This window comes from Typopeltis vanoorti, chromosome 10 (genome assembly GCF_054136105.1).
Source record: "Typopeltis vanoorti isolate ZY-2024b chromosome 10, IOZ_Tvanoo_1.0, whole genome shotgun sequence".
Classification (NCBI taxonomy): domain Eukaryota; kingdom Metazoa; phylum Arthropoda; class Arachnida; order Uropygi; family Thelyphonidae; genus Typopeltis; species Typopeltis vanoorti.
The window spans coordinates 4,152,469-4,177,023 of NC_143558.1; the positions used below are offsets into that span (position 1 = coordinate 4,152,469).

General features: G+C 35.3%; 1 protein-coding gene across 1 annotated transcript in view; it reads left to right on the plus strand.

The window, feature by feature from the left end:
- Positions 1-24,555, plus strand: part of LOC150102138 (RRP15-like protein) — a 74,624-nt gene that overhangs the window by 21,605 nt on the left and 28,464 nt on the right. The window contains exon 3 of the mRNA XM_090399366.1: positions 9,493-9,578. Coding sequence (XP_090255492.1) covers positions 9,493-9,578 — 86 coding nt within the window. The remainder of the gene's footprint in view (positions 1-9,492; positions 9,579-24,555) is intronic.

Below are 24,555 nucleotides of genomic sequence, written 5' to 3' on the forward strand. Positions count from 1 at the left end.
CAAATTATAGGTGTGTCAGATGTTGGAAATGTTGGGTACAACGATGGACAGCATGTATTTGGTAAATGGAGGTCATGTTTTGGTTATCTACTTATTACAATAAGATGATGGCTTCATTGGACATAGGAGAGAGATACACTGTAGTATACTTAAATTTCGCAATAGCTTTTGATAGATTACCGCATAAGTTGATAGTCAAACTGGAGCAGATGGGTTTGGATGTTACTTTCTTTTAAGGTTACACAGTGGTCAACATTCACAGTGAAGAATTTATGGTGACATAACACGTGTTAGAATAATTAAAATTACTTATCATTAAGAAAGTAATATTCGACGTTTCGACCTATGTATTGAAGTCATCAGGAAAACATACATATATACAGGATACAAGCTACATGACAATACACTACACAAAAGTAAGATGAATCTAAATGTTTGTTAATCATTTATTGTAGCCTCTGGTGGAAAAAATAATAATAAAAAAGAACTACATTAAACAATTTCTAAAGTCCTCTTGTATTAAGATTTTCTTCTGTTTTGGGGTTGTTCTGGATGCTATATAGGTTGTAGATGGGTCCTCCAAATTCTTGGAATAATTAATCCATCATTCTTGTTGGATGTTAGATTAGTGCATTGGATCAGAGACTGGTTATCTGATAGGTATCAGCAAGTTGTGTTTTTGGGGGAGCAATATCCTGGAAGTGGAAAGTCACTAGGGGTCTGTTTTAGGGCCATTTGCTGTTTAATCTGTATGTTAATGCAAAGATTTGGATGAGGATATTCAGTTGTTTGCAGATGATGCAAAGTCGGGATGAACTATGAAGAGTAGAAAAGATGTTGTGGCCTTACAAGAAGACTTGAAAGATTGAGTGAATGGGAATAGGGGGTGCCAGTTTACTATTGCAAAATGTAAAGTTTTCAAATTTGGGAAACAAAGATGGGATGTAGAATTTACACTTGGTGGGAATATATTGTTGGAGGTGGAGAAAATATGAGATCTGGGGAGGGGGGGGGATAGTGGATAAGGATCTGAAATTTAAAAGACATTGCCAAAATTGTGAAGACAACACAATGAATTCTGGGAATGATGCAAAGAACACTGACTTGTAGAAATAAGGAGATTCTTGTTCCATTATATAATGCTATGATTAGGCCACACATGAACTACTGTGCTAAGATTTGGTCACATGGTTTACAAAAGAACAAAGATGTTGGAAAGGGTCCAGAGCTGACTGACTAAGATAGTTTCTGATCTATGGAATGTTGAATATGAGGTAAGGTTGAGAAGATTTAATTTACTGAGTCTAGTGGATAGGAGGAAGAAGGGGTGATATGATAGACCACAAGTTAGTAATGGGTTGTTATAGGATCAGTGTTGAAGAGGTTTTACAGAAAATGGTGGAAGATCAGGGGACAACCAGAAGTCATCCCTCGAAACTGTATAAGGAGGGTGAGAAGCAGGTTTTTTGCATGCAGAGTTGTGAATGATTGGAATGCCTTGCCTGAATGGGTGGTGTTTATAAGAGAGTTTGAGTGTGTTTAAGGTGTGGTATGATGAGCTGTATGAATGACAAAAGGACCTCCTAGATGAGTCTTTGACTCTATGGGGTCTTAGGATAATAATAAATTTAGTTAGTTAGTTTTGAGAAAAAACAAGATAAAGAAATAAGTAGAAGAATCACACAAGGAAAAAAAGCATTTTGGTTGTATAAAGATTACTTGTTAAGCGATTTGCCTATATGCTTAAAAAAACCTTGTCTTATTGTATTATTCCAGTGTTTACCTATGGAAATGAGACATGGATGACAATAAAAAACAGGAAGATAGGTTGCATGTGGCCCAAAGAGCCTTGGAAACTCGCCATAATAAAAGGAATAGAATAAGAAATACTAAATTAGATGGGCTGGCTATATTAGTAGACTTCCAGACAAAAGGTGAACAAAATTAAGCACTGAGTAGATACCAAGAGAAGGAAAAAGAAAGGCCAGTTGTCAAAGATCAAGATGGAGGGATGATCCAGAAAGATTTGACATGAGATGGTGGGTATTGGCTAAAAACAGACAGAGCTGGAAAATTAAGGGGATGGCCTATATTCAGCAGTGGATGGAAAGAGGCTAAAGAAGAAGCAGAATTGAAGAATGGCTTGATCTAGGGTTGATGAAGTTGAGATTCCTCTAACTTTTCCATGGTATTTGTGAAATAGCAAGAAGATAGCTTATTGATTGATAGCAGCAGAATCATATTGGGGAAATTTTGGTGATCTGTGTAGTGCAAGGCTTTTCAAATAAAAAAAGTGAAAAGTGATTACTTTGCAGAAGTCATCAGCAAAACTGTTGAATTTGCAGTCCACTACAGAAAGTCATTAATCAGAAGAGAGATAGGATAGAAAATCACCTTGCAGAACCCTTGCTTTAGTTGCAAAGTTTGAAGGTAGTGATCCATCACCATCACTATCACAACATCCAATAAGAAATCTAACAGCCCAGTTGCACAAGTTAAATGATAGACTTTATGCTTGGTGCTTGTTTAATAGGCCCATTTTGAGATTCCTCTAACTTTTCTGTGGTATTTGTGAAAAAGCAAGAAGATAGCTCATTGATTGATAGTGGCAGAATCATTACTGTCACTCATTTATTAGTTGAAGTTTCAACACAACATAGAAATTGAGAGTTAATGGCTCTTTCTGTTACTTTAAAAAGAACTGATGTCAATGAAATGGATAGTAATTTGATTTCCTGTCCTCCTTAGGAATGGATTAAATATGGAGCTAATTTCCAGATTACAGAATAAGTACCAGTGGAACAGGCGAGTTGGGAAAAGTGGCAGAGAACTCTGAAACACAATGTTCTCAATCTCTGAAGAATCTTAATATAAACTTTCAGTACAGTTAGAGAAATACCATCAAGATCAGGAGATTTTTTTCTATTCAGTTCTGATAGATTCTAATCACTTTCTGACAAAAAATTAAAAGACTCATTGCATGTTGTTTTTGGAATGGGTGGATATTTATCAAGATTATCCATTTAAGAATTAGAGGAAAAGTACAAATCCTGTATATATTGGCTTTTTCTTGATATAATCCATCCAGGTGTAAATGAGATGAAAGCAGGATAGGACAAAACTTAAGGCAGGAGACCAATGCCAGCACAGATACCTCCATGCAATATTCCACAATATGTCATCATTCCAGAAGATAGGTCTTATGGGAACCCGGTGAAACTTGACATACTGTATCTTCAACAGCAGAAAAAAAAAAAAAAGAATGTTATAATACTACAATGGAAGGCACGTAAAAATTGTTTATTTGTAGCATTTTCAGCTATGTTTCATAGCCATTTTCAATACATTTACAGGAAGATAACCAACAAAAAAAGAGAGAACAGTTAAATTGAAAGCATGTGATATTATATGCACTATCGACTATAGGAGAAAAACTCCTGATTAGAGAAAGTTGGAATTTTTTCCCTTGGTTAGACTATAAATTATATATTTTGTTTAATCCTTTATCCAAGTATAGGCAGACAAAGTTTGCACCTGAAGTATCTTCAGGACTGGGATAACTCGTGGCAAAGGTGGACTGACTTCACATCACTTGCCTAAGTATGCCATAATGCAAAGCACATCTCCTTGCGGACATTTATAATGCTATGCATTATGGGATACTAAGGCAAGTGATGTGAAGTCAGTCCGCCTTTGCCACGAGTTGTCCCAGTCCTGAAAATACTTCAGGTGTAAACTTTGTTTGCTTACACTTCGATAAAGGATTAAAGTAAATATATAATTTATAGTCTAACCAAGTGAAAAAACTTCCAACATCTTTCTCTAATCCAGAGCAATTTAATAATAAGGTGTGACACCTTTTGGCAACTCGTATATGGAAATATGACTTCTGCATTGCTTCAACCTAGGTATCACCTCTGAGTCTGGCTCCCACTGAAGAGACCTCAATAAAGGTTGAAACCGGTCTGGGTAGTGACCCTTCCTATAATGCATAGCATTATACATGTCCGCAAGGAGATGTGCTTTGCATTATGATACTAAGGCAAGTGATGTGAATTTAGTCCACCTTTGCCACGAGTTGCCCCAGTCCTGAAGATACTTCAGGTGCAAACTTTGTTTGCTTACACTTGAATAAAGGAGTAAACTAAATATATATATCATTTAGAGAATAACTTCATCTGTATTAATAGATATCAGTAATAAATGAATTAAAATAAAAAATAAAACATTTTAAATATAAAATGGTGAGTATTAGGATAACTTTCAAAAATTGAGAAAGTTTAAGGCAATCTTTTTTTGTTAAGGTTGGGATTATGAATGTGTGTTTCATAGCTTTCTTTCTATGGTCTTTCCAGAAAAAAAATTGCTTTTGTGTAATACTTTGATATTGTTTACTGAATTCTGTGTTTTTAGATAAGCTGACTTGCTGAACTGGATTTATTGGACTCCTTAAGTGAAATATATTCTTCATTTTCTTCAAAACAAATTTGTGCAGAACATCCAGTCTGTCAATAATAACATAAGCTGCAAGAGCAGGGGATTCTGCAAACTCTAGAATAAGAAAGAGGAGGATATTTGTCTTTTGGAAGGATAAGGAGGATAAACTGTACAGAAAGGTACTTTTGTGTCAATCTGACAAAGAAAGTCTTGCTATTTTTTTCTGAAAGTCCTTTAACATATGGAAGACATTATGGCAACTTCTTCAGAAGGGTTAAGATGAAGGCCATAATTATTGATTATATTATTGATAATTTTTGTATTATAACCATTAGAGTTAAAGGTATCCCTGATAATAGAAAGTTCCTTGTTTAGAAGAGCATCTGTTGAATATATTCTGAGTGCTATCGACTAGAGATATGATTACACCATATTTCTGAGTTGGAATTGATGTCTTTGCCAGTATGAGTGGTTTTCTATGTACTGAGAACTGTAGGCTCCTGTACCTGTAGAATTAAAACGTCCTGAAAAGGAAGGCAGTTATCTTCTACTTCTGGGATAAATTTGTGTTTTGGGTTCACTGAATTAATTTTCTCAAGAAATTCATGAAGACTGAAGAAAAAGGAATTCTATTCAGCAAAAACATCATCAATATATCTGTACCAAATTGATGTTTTTTCACCTAAAAACCATTCAGAATATCTTCAAAATGTTCTATAAAGTAATTACTGGAGTAGGGGAAATGGAGACTCCATAGCTGTCCCTCTTTCTGCTTGTATAATCTGTTCTGTCAACTAAAGTATCCTGAATTAATGACAGTCAAATAAATTTACAATCTAATATTATGAGGATAATTATGAAGTAATTCATTGTATCAGTCAGAGGGATGTTTGTAAAGAGTGAGACTACACCAGAACTTTATAGAAGTTTTATTCTTAAAATCTGTCACATTTTTTATAAAAGAAATAAAGTTCTTTAAATGCAGAGAGAAGATTAGATAGGCATCTTGAGAGTTTATAAGTCAGATATGCTATGCAATTCACTATAGGCCTTAATGGAACATTTTTCTTTATGTCATTTAGAAAGGCCATAAAGTTTTTCCTATCACATAATAGATTTAAACAAAGAATGATAAAAAAAAAAAAAAAACATCATAAAAAATGACAGTTAAGACAAACAGGAATACAGAGATTCTACTTCATCAATATATTCAAGAACTCATCAGAAATGTTTTAAACTCCCATCAGTGCGGTGAAAAACAAACACTTATTCCATCAACAAGTTTGGTCTTGCTGCATCTAAAATCTGACTTGTACAGATCTCAGGCATGATACACATTACATTATGGAAACTCAGGTGTGAATTAAGAACCCAGGAAACCCATTGTGAATCTGCGACATGTCACATTGCTGATCTATTTCAAACTTTTTTTTATACTGATATTATTACTGGCTCTCAAGTAGTAAACTCTGTTACTGTAATAGCAAGTAGCTTGATTTCACCCATGAAAAAATGTACTAGAAAGTGCATGGAGAGCTTAAACCAATAAACTGTGACATAGGAAGATAATCAAAAACATGTTCCACAGAAGTTGTTTCCAGAAGCATCATTGTTGAATTTTGTGCCAATTTAAACCTCGTTATTAAGTGGATGTGGACAAATTTCCAGATAGAAAACTGGGGAAAAAAATGCTATATTTATGCCTTTAATCCAAATGAAGGTTCTGATAGAGAAGGGTTTTTTGAATCATTAGAGAGGACACCTAATATATATATATATAAAATAAAAAAGGAGCAGCAAGTTCTTGTTCAAGGCATAAACAGCAAAGTAAAAAAAAAAAATGAATCCTAGATTTACAGAAATGTATTTTGGAAAACTTACAAAAAAGGGCAGAGCTAATAACAATTACTAGTTTGGTTAGACGATAGCATGCTATTCTTTCAGACCAACAGGCTGTGTTTAAATCCCCACTCTGACAAATGTTTGTAAATATCTCTAGGTAGTAGGTGAATGCCATTGCCTTGTGTGAGACCATCTTGCTTATTTGCAGTGTGAAGTGACTTTAAAAAAGTTCAATGTTTAGTGAGCATTTCCATTTTCCATTTCCGTTGCTCCTCATTTCCTTACTCACACTGTCCTATACAGTTTCTGATTCTTCTCCTGTTCCACCAACTCTATGAAAGATCTTTACATTAATCCAGTAACAACCATCATCGGCTTAGTTGGTCGAGTGGTTAGCACATCCACTCTCCAGCCAAGAGGTTGCAGGTTTGAATCGCAAATATCCAAGGACATGGATATTTGTAATTGTCCTACTAACCAATTACCATATGTACTGTAACCTGTATCCTGTCACAGTATGACCTTTGATGTCTTGCACCATTAAAAAAAAGCAAATCTTGTTGCTCGGTCTCCTCGTGTCTGAGGACTTATGATCCTAGCCATGTCTCTTCATTTCTGTCTTTTGTTGCAGCAGTGACCAACTGCAAAGTAAGTCTGGTAATCTTTTTAATCTGGTCCAACCATCTTGGTCTTGGGCATCTTCTTTTTCTTTGTCTTTCTACTTTACCCTGGGTGATAAGTTTTCCAGATTGTCATTTTCATGTCTTGAAATGTGACCGAAATATTTGAGATTTCTTTGTGTGTGTAGGGAGAATTAATATCCCTGGAAGTTACGAAAAACTGTGAGAAAGAGGGTGAGGAGTGGTTTCTTTGCATGGAGGGTGGTTGAACCATGGAATGCATTGCCTGATGGAGTGATGTCATACCACTCCTTAAATGCATTTAAGGAGTGGTATGATAGACTTTGTGTTTCCTAGGAGGGACCTCCCACGGTGAGTCTTTTGACTCCATAGAGGCCTGAATAATAATAATCTGCTGATATCAATAACATGTAAGTTAAAGAGCAGTGGTTCCAAAAATAGACTCCTGGGACACATCACTAGTGACTGCTTTCTTCTGGGATACTGCTTCTCTACCCACAACTTGCTGAGACCTATCAGCCAATGTCATATCCACTGCATTAATTGGGTATTGTCTAACCCCATCCATTCCAGTTTAACTGCCAGCTTGTCATATAGTAATCTGTCAATGGTCTTTGCAAAATTTATGTCTTCCATGCTTTCAAATCACATTTGATTTGAAGAGCTATGGATTCCTTGGGAAACACATAAAATGAGAAACTGCTCCAGAGGCTAGCATTAGAATGGATGAATGAAAAGGAGAATACATTTGTTTTGTGTGTTTTTTGATTGATTTAACCACGTTGCCGTCAATCTGGATAAAATACACCACTCCTCTACACTTTGTATCCATCATATATTTCAATGTAATATCAATGGTATTACAATTTTAATATGCACTTCACATCCATAGTAACCTAGACGTATATATATATATATCTTAGCCGGTTGGGTGGTTCAAGTGGGAGAATTATTGATGCCAGTTCAGATGAGCAGTAGCTATTGGAGTATTTGTAAAAGATGCGAGCAGCAGAAACTGAATGTCTGTGAGTTAGTAAAGTGAAGTTCAGTACAGAAGAAAACAATTAGATTGATTAATGGCCCTTTTAATCGATATCAGTATAGCTGCTCTTTTCTCTACTGACTCAAATATTTTTAGGGAGCTCATAGAGGCATCATTCCAAATATAAGAACTGTATTTAGTGGCTGTATGGATTTGTGATTTATATAGAGATAAAAACTGTTTGGAAGTAAAATAATAACATTCAGCAAAGAAAAACCCTACTATATTTTGGTTGTGTTGGAGGCAAATACTATGAGAATTTAGGTTGGAGCAATCCTAAGAAGATAAATCTTATCTTGTATAGATTTTTTTTTTTCACAAGTAGGATTATTATTATTTGACACCTTCAGGGAGTCCGAAGACTCATCAAGGGAGGGCACCTACTCTACAACTCTCTGTCTCCACCAACCTTCATTCTACACCAATGCCATCTACCACCACTAGCATTTTCACAGACAATCACTAACATCGATGCCCACTGCAGGATTCGAACCCGCAGCCTTTTGGTTGGAGAGCAGATACACTAACCATTCGGCCAACCAGGCCAGCTGAATGAGAGGAGGATTAGAAAAAAGTTTTCTTTTTTGTGGGAAATAAGGTAGAGTTGAGTTTTGCTAGATGAAATTGACTGTTATCCAAATCCTGTTTGATGAATGCTTTGGAGATCATAATTTAGGTAGCAGCAGGAGTATGTTCTGGAGGTTGTGGTGATTTGTTACATTGTAAGGTTTATAAAATGAAAAGGAGTGCAGTGTGCTGTCATCAGCAAAACTGTGTTTTGGATTGGTGGTCAGCTGGAGTAGATTGTTGATATAAAAAAGGAAGTATACAGAATATATTGCCAGTGTAAGCTCCTTTATTATAAACAGTCTGAGAGATATGCAGCTGTACCAAAATTATATAATTATGAACCAGTATGGACAAAGTGGATTAGTAGCACATGTGCTTGACACCCTATGCACAATGAAATTGAAAAAATGTTAAAATTACCAAGTAATTTTAAACCTGGTTTTACTCCGTTTCCCAAGTAAGCAAACAGACAATAAGTCAAGTTTGCGCCTGCAAATGATGCAAGTCTAGCTGATCCTACAGGTAGTGCAAGACCTTGCCTTGGTCTTGCACTACCTGTAGGTTCAGCTAGACTTGCATCATTTGCAGGTGCAAACTTGACTTATTGTCTGTTTGCTTACTTGGGAAACGGAGTAAAACCAGGTTTAAAATTGCTTGGTATTTTTAACATTTATTATACCCAAGGTAAAATACTTTCTACGAGATTGAAAAAAACTGGGTCTTTTTTTCCTAAAAAGATGCTGCTTCAAAAGCGAATGGCTATTCTTGGAGTCTGCTTATGTTCTTAACACTCTAAATTTGAACAGATTTGGATAAAAGACTTTAAATTAGTTAATTGCTGTTCTGTCATATAACACTTGGCAGTTATTTTTAAATTGTTTATTATATAATTTATGAAGATGTGTTCTAACCTTATCTGGAGAATGATAACGAAAGCATTACAATTTTCTTTTCTTGTAGAAACTTGCATGGGAAAATATGGGCAGAGAAAAACAATGCCTTTTTAATAGAGAAAAAGAAAAAACCTTACAGCATATAGCAACAAGGTGAACAATAACTATTAAACAAATTATCTTATAATTTGTTCTGTGTTATTTATAATATCTAGTTTATATCAGTTTTTCTAATTTTTTTCATGGCCTAAATTGCAAGAAATTTTGTACTGTCACCTGTATATTATAAATTGGAGTATACATGAACTGTAAATAATCCTTTGATTTGTGTGACAAATGCCTTTAGCCAGTGGCGTAGCTAGGAGGGGGTGGTCTGCCCCGGGCGACACTTTTCACATGAGACACAATTTTATTTTTCGACGATTCTTCTATTTATGTTAACTTAATAATTTTATTACTTAATTAATAATTAGTTTTCAACAGCTATACTTACAACTAAAATAAACATAAACATAGTGTTTTAATTTCTTTCCCTACATCGTTTTGACTTTTTGTAATATTTTTGGTGTGTATTGAGAGGGGCAGCAAAAGCTCTAGCTACGCCACTGCCTTTAGCAATAATAAAAGGTATATTGTCAGTAGAACAATTTAAAATCGAGACACTTAGTTGCATTTTTGTATACATCAAATAGTATACTCACTGGTATGGAATGTAGAATATTGATAATGTTTACAGTGACGAGCATGAATGACTACATCTCTTCATTCTCATGTGAGTAATAATATTTTACTGCAATTATTTATATTTATAATTAGTGAAGTTATTGGAAATTTTTTCTACATTCACAATTTTGAAATGATGCAATTATCTTTTATCTTGACTATTAAATTATTTAAGGAATTTACAACGTATACTGGAATATTAATTAAAATAAACTTTAATAAATACTTCCTATATTTGGCAATGTCACATTGCCATCTTCAGTGGGAACATACAACTATGACACGTGCATGCAGGCACTACAAAAAGCAAATGAGGCAGAAGAGAGAAACTACTGTTGTTCCTAGAGTCCTAATGGTGCTCCCTAGCAGGCCATATTGGGTTGTCTTGGCTGTTGGGCTGATGTTCTTGTGATGCAAGCTTCCCAACTTTGGGGCAGTCTCATGCACCCAAATTTGTTGAGGTTTGGAGAGTTTTTTAGAGCTGAGGCTGATTCTATGAATAATCTTTCATATTTAAACTTGCTTCGGTGTATTAATGTGGCTCTCTTCCAACGTATTCTGTGGCGGGTATGTAGAGCAGCGCTTCCCAAACTGTGGGCCGTGGCCCCCTTGAGGGCTGTGAAATAATGAAAACAAATTTAAAAAGTTTTAAGACTAAGTAGATTTTTTTTTTTTTAATCTTAAAAGAAACACATTTCATTTTTATTATTTATTATTTCTTTTTTGTTCTTATATTTGAATGGAAAAAATCACACACTGGTATTGGTTCATAAATTTTGCTTCTTGTGTATTTCGGCGCTTAATGAATATTAGTAAATATATGCTTATTCATATAAGTTTCATTTCAAAGGTATTGATAAGAAGCACAAAAAAGATTACAAATGCAAAATCTTGAATATAAATACAATAAATATTATAATAATATATGTCTGTATTACAATTTTTTTTCGATGGGGCCGTGAAATATTTTGAAGGGGTCCTTGGCATCCATAAGTGTGGGAAGCACTGATCTAGAGCATGGTCTGCAAGTCCAGAGTGGCTGTACTGGTGAAACCGGATGTAGTCTTTATGTTCCGAAATCCTGATATTTGCTCTCCTGCCTGCTTGGCCAAAGTAGGACAGTTTACAGCTGCAAGGGACCTGGTATACCCCAGGTAGGTCTAGGGGAAGTGGTTGGTCTTTGGTGGAGTAGATAAGGGATGCCAATTTTTTTATATGGTTTGTAACAAGAAGTTAGGTCATATTTTTTTAAGATTTTGGTTATTTTTTCTGAGATGCCTTGGATATAGGGAATGGTGATGGATTTAGTGTAATCTTTGTTATGTGTGTGGGGGGGGCTATCTGGTTTTAATATTTTTTGGATTTTTTGGGGGTTGTAGCCATTGGCTAAGAAAGTATTAAGGATGTGGTTTATTTCAGTGGTTAGGGCATTGTCGTCTGAACAGATTAATTTTGCCCTATTATATAGTGTTTTCATAATCCCATATTGTTGTGAGGGGGGGGGGATTATTGGTGAATGTATCTGCCTGTATGGGTGGGTTTTCTATAAACAGAGAATACCAAGGATCCATCAGGCTGGCGAGTGATAAGAGTGTCTAGGAGAGAGAGGCTGTTGTTTTCTTTTTTCCCAAGGTGAACTGGATTCTGGGGTGTTGGTTGTTTAAGTGTGTTAAGGAGGAGTAAAGTGTATCTGAGCCATGTGGCCAAATAGCGAACACATCATCTACATAGCGAAGCCAAATAGTGGGTTTTTGTGGGGCAGAGTTTAAGGCTTTCTCTTCAAAGTCTCCATAAATAAGTTGGCCAGGAGTGGAGAGAGTGGTGAACCCATGGCTGTCCCCTTTATCTGTTTGTAGAATTTTCCTTGCCAAACGAAATAGCCTGAGTTCATTGTGAATTGAATTAGGGCTGAGATATCGGGAGGAAATTTGGCTTGGACGAGCTCTAAGGTTTCCTTGAGTGGGACATTTGTGAATAGGGAGGAGATGTCAAAACTGACCATTATGTCAGTATGTTGGAGTGAGAGGTTTTCTATACTGGCTCTAAAGTGGACTGAGTATTTTGAAGGTGTGTTGCCAGTATAATGTGTAAGCATTTTGGCTAAATGTTTGGCTAATTTGTATGTAAGGGAATCAATGCCATCCACAATGGGACATAATGGCACATTCTGCTTATGGATTTTTGGTAGTCCATCTATTCTGGGGGGGAGGGGGGGATCAAGAGTTGAAAGGTTTTAGTCTGCTAGTCACTTCCACAGGTCAAGAAATAACCTTCTTAAGTAGCCTTATCATTGGGAGCTGGTGAGATCATGTTCAATAGGTAGACCGATTTAACAGTAAAGCAGTAAACGTACTTGTGTGGCTTGTTTGGTTTGAGAACCACAGTATCATTTCCCTTATCCGCTTTGGTGATTATTATTTTTCTGTTGTTCTTCATTTCTTGTAGAGCTTTTAGTTCTTTAGATAGGTTGGTTAATTTACAACCCCTAAAAATCCAGAAAATATTAAAACCAGTTAACCACAAACCCCCACCTTCATAACAGAGATTACACTAAATCTATCACCATTCCTTATATCCTGGGCACATCTGAAAAGCTAACAAAAATCCTTAAAAAAAAATGACCTGACTACCTTGTTACATGTTACAAACCATATAAGAAATTGCATCCCTTATCCCCTCCACCAAAGACAGCCACTTACCCTAGACCTACCTGCAGTATACTAGGTCCCATGCAGTTGTAAACTGTTCTACTATGACCAAACAGGCAGGACAGCTAATATCAGGATATCCGAACACAAAGACTACATTCGGTTTCACCAGTACAGTCACTTAGGACTTAGTCATTTTAAATCTTTATAAGTACTGCTAAGCTGAGGCAGCCTTATTCTAAGGAATTCCACAAAGGAAGAACATCATACATAAGTTATTGTTTAAATAACCCTTTATTACTATGGTGGTCACTGAAGAACACATTAGGCACATCATACTTTGAGTTCAAAAAAGGCAACAATGCTGCTAACACTATAAAAAATGTACAATAATGTTTTGAATGTGCAAAAATGCCACTCTGGGCATCCTCTCTCTCTCTCAGTAATGATATGCTGGAAGCCTCCATTGTAAGAAATGACAATGCAACTGTTGAAGATTTAGCAGAAGATCTTACTTCATCGTCATTGACCATCCATCGCCATTTGCAATAACTTGAAATAGTGTCTAAGCTTGGCATGTGGGTTCTCATGAACTGACAACAATTGAAGAGACCACGTCAACATCTGTACTGCTCATCATTCTCAAGAGATTCAGTCTCCATTTTTGAGTTATGTAGTCAAAAATGGATACTTTACAAGAATGTTAATTGCCAAAGGCAGTGAGTTCATTCAGGGGAACAGGCTAAACCTCAGCCAAAACAAAGACCTTCATCCTCAGAAGGTTTTGTTAAGCATTTGGTGGGATATGACTGGCATTATAAACTCCTGCCACAAAACCAAATGATCACAGCTAAAGTATACCGTGAACAACTCGATCAACTGAATAAAAAACTGAAAGAAAAGAGGTGTTCTCTGGTCATTCGAAAGGGTGTTGCTTTTCACCATGATAATGCACATTCTCATAGTGCAAGAATCACCTGTACCAAGATTGAGGAACTCGGCTGTGAAAAGTTTCCACATCCTCTGTATTCTCCTGATCTTGCACCTTCAGATCACCACTCATTTTGAAGTTTGCAACATTTCATTAATGAAAAACAATACAATACGTTAGAGGTACTGAAATTGAGCCTGCGTGACATTTTCCTCCAAACCTCCTGAATTCTATAGAAATGGCATCGTGAAGCTTTCACGACTTTGGAAAAGTGTTATTGATTCAAATGGAAAATATATCCTGTCCTGTCAGGTGTCTTCTCCCTCCAGGAGATTGACTACCATGTGTCTCCACCATGTCCTATTCTGCACCTCTCCGCATATGAGAGATAGGTCCAGTCTTCTATATTTTTCATCCACTCCAGTCTTTGTCTTCCTCTCTTTCTCTTTCCCTCAATAGTTCCTTCGAGAAGTGTCCTTTGTAGGCAGCTATGTCTCAGAATATGTCCAAAATATCTGACTTTCCTCTTTTTAATTTCTTTCTAATTTCTTTTTAATTTTTTGGTGTTGTACCACCTTACCCCAGTCCTGAAGATACTTTCAGGCACAAACTTTGTTTGCTCACACTTGGATAAAGGATTAAACTAAATTTATTATAATTTCTTTCATCAGGCTCCTGTTTACGCCTGCCATCTCTAGTACCTCTTCATTTGTCTTTTTGTCTTTCCATGATGCTTCACAGCATCCACATTTCAAAGGCCTCCAGTTTTTTCACACTCAGATTGGAGAGTGTCCATGTCTCTACTCCATATAATAATGTAGACCGTATGTAGCATTTGGAGATTCTTAGTCTTGTTTTCAGATTTAATTCTCTAGATGTTAGTAGATTTTCATACTGTTGAAAGTTGACTTTGCAATTTCAATGCTTTTTCTAATTTCATCTTCTATCCTGCCATTCTCTGTGATCAAGTGTCCAAGGTATATGTATTTTTGCACCTGTTCTAATTTATTTCCTTTTATATTGATGCATATTTTTGGTATTTTCTTTTCTCTTCTCTTGAAATTATCATGATTTTTGTCTTTTTAAAGTTGAAACTGAGGCTATACTGTTCGCTATACTTGAGGTTTTCATCTATAAGAGTTTTGAGGTCATATTTGTTTTCAGCTAGAAGAACCGTGTCATCTGCATATCTTAGGTTATTAATATTTCTGCCCCCTACGGTGATTCCTTTGAGGAATCACCGTAGGGGGCAGAAATATTGTTTAATTTTTTTTAATTTTAACTTTAGGGGGCAGAATTTTTATTAAATATTTCTTCTGTGTACAGGTTAAAGAGAAGCGGAGAAAAGACACAGCCTTGTCTCACACCTTTCTGAACTGGGAATTCTTCTGAGGAGGTCTCTGTATTTATTCTCAAAGATGCAGTCTGTTCCCAGTAAAGATTAGTTAATAGCCTAATGTCTTTTCCATCCATGCCTATTTTTGAAAGGATTTCAATTGTTCATGTTGGACATTGTCGAATGCCTTTTTGTAATCTATGAAGCAGAGGTACACATCTTTTTGTTTTTCTAGGTATCTTTCTATGATGGTTCTGACGTTGAAAATACCTTCTCTTGTACCTACATTTTCCTTGAAGCCACTTTGTGTATCATTCATTTCTGTTTATTTTTCTTTTATTTCTTTCAAGAATAACATACAGGAGGACTTTTGATACTTGACTGATGAGGCTGATTGTCCTGAACTCTTCACATCTTGTAGCTTTTGTTTTTTTGGGAACTTGGAACGAAAATTAAGTGATTAATATTTTTGGGTAGAAATCCAGTCTCGTATATTTTATTGCATAATTTTGTTAGAAATTTCAGTCCTCCTTCATCGAGAGCCCTCAACCATTCTGCCAAGATGTTATCTATTCCTGTAGCTTTATGTGGTTTTAGTTTTCTGACGGCATTTTCAACTTCATAGAGTAAAATGGATGGTCCTCCAAAATCAGTCTGTTCAGGAATATCATTTCTTTGTTGTTCATATAATTTCCTTGTGTATTCAATCCATCTTTCCATGATTTCTTTTTTATCCATTAGAATATATGGTCTCTTGAGTGACAAATACAGCAAACCATGCAAGTGTCATTAGACACGTGCATGGTTTGCTGTATTTGTCCTGCTTGTCATTTCTCTGCTTCTGTGTTTTCTATATCTATACATTTATATTTAATCCATTCCTCTTTGGCTTTCCTGCATTCATTTTTTATTTCTTTATTCATGCTTTTATATTCAGGTTTGTTCTTTAACTTTTTTCTTTGTTCCATCAATGTCAGTATTTTTTCATTCATCCAAGGTTTATTCCTTTTCCTTTTTAATTGTGAGAGTGTATTTTTGGCTGCTTCATTGATGCTGTTCGTGAATGTTTGCCAGTTCATGTTAATTTCATCAATTGGTGTTCTATTTTCTGTGTGAGTTGTGGTGTCAGACTTGTTAAGAGATTTTGTGAATTCTTTTATAAAGCAGTCTTTAACTTCTTGGTTGTTAAGTGAGTCTGAATTATAAGGTTCTCTTATGAATGGTTGGCTTGGTATCTTAAGTTTTATTTTGATTTTTGCAATCACTGGGTTGTGGTCCAATCCTATGTCTGCTCCAGGATATGTTTTTGTTTGTGTTATTGCATTTCGGAATCTTTTGCTTATTATTATATAGTCAATTTGGGTTCTATAGATGTCCCCAGGGCTTTTCCAGGTATATAGTCTTCTGGGAGGATGTGTAAACAGTGTGTTGGCAATTATTAGGTCATTGGTTTCACAGAATTGAATTAATCTTTCATTTCTGATTCCAAGCCCTTGGTTTCCCATGCAAAATTAGATTTTTTCTGAGCCCACTTTTGCATTTAGGTCGCCCATCATTACAATAACATCATCTGACTTAGCACTGGAGATTGCAGTTTGGATGTCTTCATAAAATTGTTTCAACTCTTCATCTGGGTGATCTTGGGTTGGCACATATGCTTGGATAATATACAGGTTGTGCAGTTATTTTGGCTGTTACGATTCTGTCATTTATAGGCCAATATCCCTGTAGAGATTTTGCAATTCTATTACTTAGGACAAGCGCTACTCCATTAAGGTGTAAGTCACTGCCAGAGAAGATTATAGTGGGATTTTTTCTTCTTATTATGCCTGTATCTGTCCACCTCACTTCACTGATACCTGCAATATCGGCCATCATCACTTCTAATTCCTGGAGTAGGTTATCTAATTTGCCTGCCTCGTAGAGTGTTCTGACGTTCCATGTTACTATTTTCAAGAGATTGCTCCTGGTTTTCAGACAAGGGACATCTGAGAATATCCTCCCTGGAGGGTTTGGGATATTATCTTCATACACTACCTTAGTAGTTCTTGTCTTACAATTCCCAGTTTCAAGCTCTTCTTCCCTTTAGCTATAAGTGCTGATGGTTGCAGGGGTCTCAACCACATCTCTAACTTCATATTGTGACATGGTGTGTTTCATGGTTGACAATGGATAAATACGTGGTGAGGCTCTGATCTCTTCCACGACGGTTGGCCACAAGTCCCTTAGATGTCAGGAGTGTGCCCTCGATGTGCCGCACATCTTGCTGTCATGCCATTGATCAGTCAGTGTTGATTCTTCTGCCATCTTGGCCATTCCAGACTTCGTGCACATGAAGGGTGACATTCCCTATTTACAGCATTCTGTATTGCTGATACCCTCACTTAGTTTAGTCTGCCAGCCAAGTCTGTTTACTGGTGTGCACTGCCAACTTCTTGGAGCCATAAGTGAGAGTTGAGTGTATGTGAGGACCAGAGTCCAACATCCTGACCCTGAGATCAATGGCGGACATATATACTAAGGTGCTACCTCTCCATACACCCCAGAAATATATACTTGATTAAATTAGCAAGTGATTTATCTTTTATATCCTTTCAAAACTTAATGCTAAAAATGACATTACTTTTGGGGGAACTGATACAAATGCTAGCGAACAATTGCAAAATGCTATTTGATGGTACAAAGATATGTTTAATCCTTTTTAAATTTTCTATGCACATTAATTAGTATTTTTGGTGAGCTTGCAGTAAACAAATTTTGCGTGATTATTTTTTTTATCCACCAGTACTATAATTGTCTATTCGAAAACTTTCGCCTGTTAACACCTGTTAACTGCACTATGAAAGATATTACTGTATATATTGCTAAGTGTCTCATTTGCACCATATAATTGTAATGTTTTGAAGAGCTTGGCACCTTGTCATAGGCTTTTCCTTAAATACGGATCCTTCTTACATTCCTATGATTTCTCAGCTATTTCCTCAAAGCAAAAATCTGATCCTGATACTATGAGTTCAAAGAGACAATAGTCATTAAGTTCTTTACTTTTGTTTAAAAAAAAAAAAAAAAGTGTAAATTTTGTTCTAATGCATTAAAAGCAGCCAGTATTATAAAACAGGGTTTACAGTCTAACTCCAAACCGCTGAACTTGTTTCTTCTGTTCCTCTTTCATTTCATTCCATCTCTATACTCAGGAATAGTTTTTCTCATAAACTATTTTAACACAAAGTGTTCCCAACAACTGCAATTTCCAGTTTTACAAAAAAACAAAAAAAATTATCAAGCAGTTCCTTTTGCCTTAACTCTTGTCTGCACGTCACCAATGTGCTATAGGATCTGTATACAACCTCTCATGTATGGGATTGATATATGTAAATGAATGAAGCTAGATCAGTGGTTGGCAACCTTTTTGGAGTGAAAAGCCATTTTTAAAATTATATCTGTTAAAAAAAATTTAGGGAGCCGCACACAGTAATGAGCAACCAATGGTCTGCGGGCTGTATGCGGCCGTTTCAGGTTTTTTGCGCAGTCCACAGTGTTCGTTTTGTACGGCAAAATTAGTATATTTTAATTAAAAATCTATTTTATGAATATTGATTTTTACATGTGGATTTATTTGTGCAGGTTAAAAAAATTAAAATATACTTAAATAATGGAAAATAAATTAATACTTTCTTATCAAAGAAAAAGAAAATATTCTTTATGCGGATCAAACCGAGTATTTGATTTACTATTTAATTGCTCATCACTGCTTTAAATTTTGAAACTACACTGAATAATATTATAATTAAATTATTTATTCACTTTTTTTTACAGTAACACGTTATCATACTTGTAAAACACAGGGGTGGCATGTCACATGAAATTATATGATATTTTTAAATATTAAATAATAAAACAAAGATTTCCTCCTCCTTACAAAAACATATGTATAAAATCCAATAACATACCTATTTCTTTAATTTTTTTAATTAAGAATATCTTCTTAGTGCGACTTTTGCTGTCGAACTTCTTCAGATAGTTTCTCAATATGCAGCGAATATGCCATAATTTTCATTTTCAAACATGACGAAAGACTCGTTGTTTAGTTGGTTTCTGAAATTACTTTTAATAAAATTCATATTAGAAAATATTTGCTCACAGAAATATGTCGATCCGAAAATCGATAGAAGTCCAAATGCGTATGTTTTTAACTGGATGTAAGTGTCCGGTAAACAATTCCACGTGTCAAATACAATCTGATCTTGCTTTTTAAGATCTTCTATTTCAGATCATTTGTGTTGTATTGTAAGGGTAGATTTTTGTCTTTCCAACTCCTCCAGGTCAGCTTCAAGATTTCTAAATTTTGAATTCTGCAAATCCTTGGTTTTCAGGTCCTCTAACTCAAGTTGAAACACAGCCTCATCAGTTCCAGCAAAAGGTGAAAAATTTAATTCGGCAGGATTAATTTCAAGTGGTCGCAATAAAAATTTCATAGTTGCCTTGTTCTTTCTAAACTCCTCAAATCTCCCATTAAATTCAGATCACATATTTACCACAATTTCTTTGAAAAAGGTTAAATTTATGGAATTATCAGCTTGTTCATGTTGATATTTCTTTGACATAGGAAAATGTAATAATGTGCCTTTCTCTAAGTCTGTCGCAAACAAATATAATTTTTGTTCAAACGAAATCATTTCTAAAAGCAAAACTGCTGTATTTCTCTTTCCCTGTAGTTTCTTATTTAGTGCATTTAAATGGGAAGTCATATCCACCATAAAGTAGAATTTTTGTAACCAGTGAGTATCTTCTAACTGTGCATATTCAAGGTCTTTTTGTCTTAGAAACAACTTAACCTCTCCAAGGCAGGTGGCAAATCGCATCAACACCTTACCTCTGAAAAGCCATTTTATTCTGTTATGCAAAAGAAGATCGGAATATTCGCAATTGATTTCTTTAAGAAGTTCACAAAATTGCCGATGATGTAGCGGTCTTGCCATTATTTTGTTAACAATTTCTACAGTGAAATCCATCACTATTGTTATCTCTTTTGGAAAAGTTTGTGCACAAAGTATCTCTTGATGGATTATGCAGTGAAAGGAAAACACGTCATGCAAAATTTGTTTTTTAAATAAAGAAACAAAACCGTTTTTTTGTACCTTTCATGCTCACCGCCCTATCGGTCGCAATAGATATTATTTTGTTATTAATACCATTACTTTTCAAGCAAGTGGTAACAGCAGATTCAATGTCTTCTCCACGAGTTTGTCCTGTAAGTGGCAGTATATTGAGTAATTCTTCCTGAGGTCCTTGAGAGTTTATGTATCTTCAAATAAGTACAATCTGTGCAATGTCATCCACATCAAATGATTCATCACAGGCAATGGAGAATCCTGGTGTTGAATTTAGATCTGTAACCTGCTGATTTGTTATATCTTCTGCCATTTGTATGGTTCTGTTACAATCTTAGCAGATAATGGCATATCTTTTATTTTTGTAATTATTTCCGCTTTGTTTTTAAAATCGCAGAAGAGAAATTCAGACATTTTAATAAAATATTCTTTCATATATTTGCCCTCCGTAAAAGGTTTTCCTCATTTAACAACTTCTTTCTGTATTTCTTGATGCTTTTATCCATTTGGAAAGTGAACATTTAGTTAGGTTTACTTTGTGTTGCAGCTCTTCTACTGCCTTTTTTCTTTCATCTCCCCGTGTATATGCTTTGTCAAATGTATCGTGTTTATTTAAAAAATGTCTTTCTATATTTGATTTTTTATTGTTTGAAAGCTTTTCATGGCATATTAAACACATTGGAAATCCTGCTGTATTGCTACAAATGCTAGGTTTCTGTCCATTCACTTTTTAAACTCCCAATTTTCTTGTTCTATCTTTCTCTTCTTTGCTGACATTTTAAATACTATAAAAATATTTTTAATTTGTAAATATTTAATTTAATGTTACAATATTCACGTTACCTAACACAATCACCAGTAAATGAAAGCACTGCAACGTCCACTACAAAACCTTTACTTATTTTAACAAAGTGAGCAGATTTACTGACCACACCTGCACTATATGCGAAGACAATGGGCGCGTTCAGACAGGCAAGTGCTACATGTGCTAGCCTAGCATGACGTATTTGGTTTAATAAATTAAAACAACATAAAACATAACTAAGTTTAATTATTTCATTAAACCTCGTGATTTTGTATTGCAAGTGTTATGTTTCTCATCATATTCATAAAATAATTAACACAGTCCATCGTAATAATTCTTACTACCGCATCGTGAATTAAATCAGGAAGATTATTTCTTTCCATTCCCGAAGACAAAACCTCTCCCACATAAGATTTTATCTTCGAAAAAATGTTTTCTACGGGATTAAGCATGTACGAATATGGTGAAAGTAATTTTAATTGGCATGAATAATTAAAACAAATATTTGACAAATCAGTGGGTTTATGAATTCTTGCATTATCCATGATAATCCAAGACGAATGTAAAGAAGGATTATTGCGTATAATTTCAAAGAGTTCAAACATGAAAGTATTAAATTTTTCAGAATCGCATGTATTACTTTCACTTGTAAAATGTATAATTTATCCTTAATTTATTGCAAATGCTACATTTAGGGTTTTTAGTTTCTAATTGAATAAATAACATTTATTTTGCATTATTCAAAAATATATTGTTTAATAATGAAAAGAGCCGCAATTATTCGTTTAAAGAGCCGTATGTGACTCCGGAACCGCAGGTTGCCAACCCCTGAGCTAGATGATTCATGGTGTTGTATGTCACACACTGTAATCTTCTTGTTTGAATTTATGCTCCTACTCCCCTTCTGCATATATAGGTGTGCGTGTGTGTGTGTATAGAAACACACATGAACTAAAGTAACTGTTTGCCATGAAACAAGTTGTCAAAACCACAGTAACTTCATATTTCTCATTGGAAAGCATGTATGTTGCGCACTGAATGAAAGAGGGCTAAGTTAACAGTCCTGTCTCCTTTTATAGTGCACTCAAAAGTGGACACTCATTGGAAAAGCAGAAGAATAATATTTGCTAAATATTACCTGAAAAAAGCAGCACGTATAGAACTGGTTGCTTCATCACCACAGTACCCTGGTGACTGGTTGTGTGTGCAACAGCTTTAAGCCAAGAACAACATGCTGTCAGCATGGAACTCCTCACAGGGACCAGGTCAGTTCTGGACTGGGTTTCTAACTTATTTTTGTGTCCCAAAGATGAAACTGCAGCTCAAAGTTCAGAATGTTTCAGGTAGTGCTGAATGTGATCTTAAAAAGAAGACTGCAATCAGTGATAGAAAATGTTTGATTTTGGTGTTTAATTTTGCAAGGTGATAAGGGTCAAAGTCATGGTACGTTTGCTGATTTCCTATGGACAGCATTATTTTTCTCTGGAAAATGTAGATTTTTACTTCCTGTTAAATAGTCTAATTGGACCACATAGTTCACAGAAAAAATATGCTTGATGTACAATTGAGCATGGTGGCTTGTGGAATACAGTGACCTACAAGTCCTGGGCTCCATGGGGGTTACCAAGTAATACAGTGATCTCTCAATAATGACTACAACAGCAAAACAGCTTGCCAGTTGGATAACTGAATGGTCAATTCACTGATTGTGTAGTTGCATGATATTGTACCAAAAGCCAGTTGGCACACTAACCCATTTTAGAGTCATTTAATCAAGAGGTTAGTTAATTGAAAGCTTTATAATTGAGAGCAATAATATTAATATTAAAGATTTATTTCATTAAAATGTTTTAAAAACCAAATTGCTTACATTTAATTTTTATTGTTGTCAATTTTATTTGGATTTCAGATTAAAATGAGTGTTTGTTACAATAGGTGCAATTTGTTAATATTATTATGGCATGATGGCTCAGTGCAAGAAGACACTCTACTTCACACAAGCCCACAACATCTATAATTCTCAACTCCTCCAGCTTCACATTATGCAATTTCTCATTGTCTACATGCTGTGTCATAGACTGCTTACCAATGGTACTTTTATATGTATTCTCTTGCTGATTTACATGCATGAAGGTTGAAAAAATCTGAGCTTTTGGGAGAAAACCCTGCTGCCTTTGTTTGAGATTTGCTAACTCACTTTTAACTGAAAAAGTCCATACAAAAATTCTTCTCAACATAATGAAATTGAATTGGGTCTTTACAAATTGAAGGGCACAATAATCCCATCATTCTCAAATATGTGCTATGGAGGCACCATGAATGTAGAGAAAATCATGTCATTTTTTCACAATTTGAATATATTGAATTACTTGATAGTAATCCCTTCTCTTTCATTTTTGAGAAGGGTTAGTTGTTCAGAATAATTTGCTATTGTGATCAGAGAAATAATATCAAAGGCGTATGTCCAAGATGTAACTAAGTTGTAGTTGGAAGGTCAGATGCCATGTAACTCACTTCATGTTATGTTATTATATATATTGTTTGTGGAAAACTGAATGATGTTACTATTTGATACATTTGATGAGATACAATTTTTTTTTCATAGGTATCATTTTGATATTTGTATGGAAAATTAACAATATGAGTATTTGACTATCATTTTGTTCATGCATATACTGAGATCAGCAATTTTGTCACTTTTGCATCTGCCATCTGATATTTCAGGTTAATTTTATATGAAGTCATAATACATAATTCATAGTGAAGTATTCAAGATTCATGTTCTTCATTAGGAATGCCTTTACTGAAGTAAGAAATTGCAGTCTATTACTCAGTTTAAGAATATGTTTATATAGTGAGAAATGTCTGTTGACTTCCTTCCAAATAGTGTATATTACAAGAAACTAATGGACACCATAGTGTGAGGGACAAACAGTAATGTTTCCCACCATAGTAAGATGAAGGACCTCTTTTCATTGAAATGTCTGTAGCAATCCTACAGGGCATACTTTCCACAAACATATGATAGCAATCAATGAGAACTTTGGACCATTCTTCCTGTAGGCATGTAATAAGGTCCTGGATTGTTGCAGGATGGGAATTTCTTGAACCTCACTAGACGCTCAGTTCATTCCACAAATGTTCAGTAGGATTGAGAGCAGAGCACTATGGAGGCTAGTCAAGTGTGGCAATGTTCATGTTCGCAAACCACACAGTTACAGCAGCAGCCTTATGACACGGTGCATTGTCTTGTTGAAACAAACAATGGTTAGTTCTGTAGGAAGCGTTGCATTCCAGAATGTTCAGATATCTCTTGGAGTTCATTGTTCATGACACTACAAACAGAGGTGGGAGGCCAAACCAGGAAAAGCAGGACCATACCATCATACTACCAATTCCGAATTTAATAGTAGGGGTAACCCCATTCACCAGACATCACTCACACCCATCGATCTGCTCAGTACAGGGTGCAGCATGATTCATCACTCCATAACACAGCTTTCCAAGCTTCCATGTCCCACTGTACATGTTCTTTGCACCACTGAAGATAATGCTGGATGTTGGTTCTGGTAATAT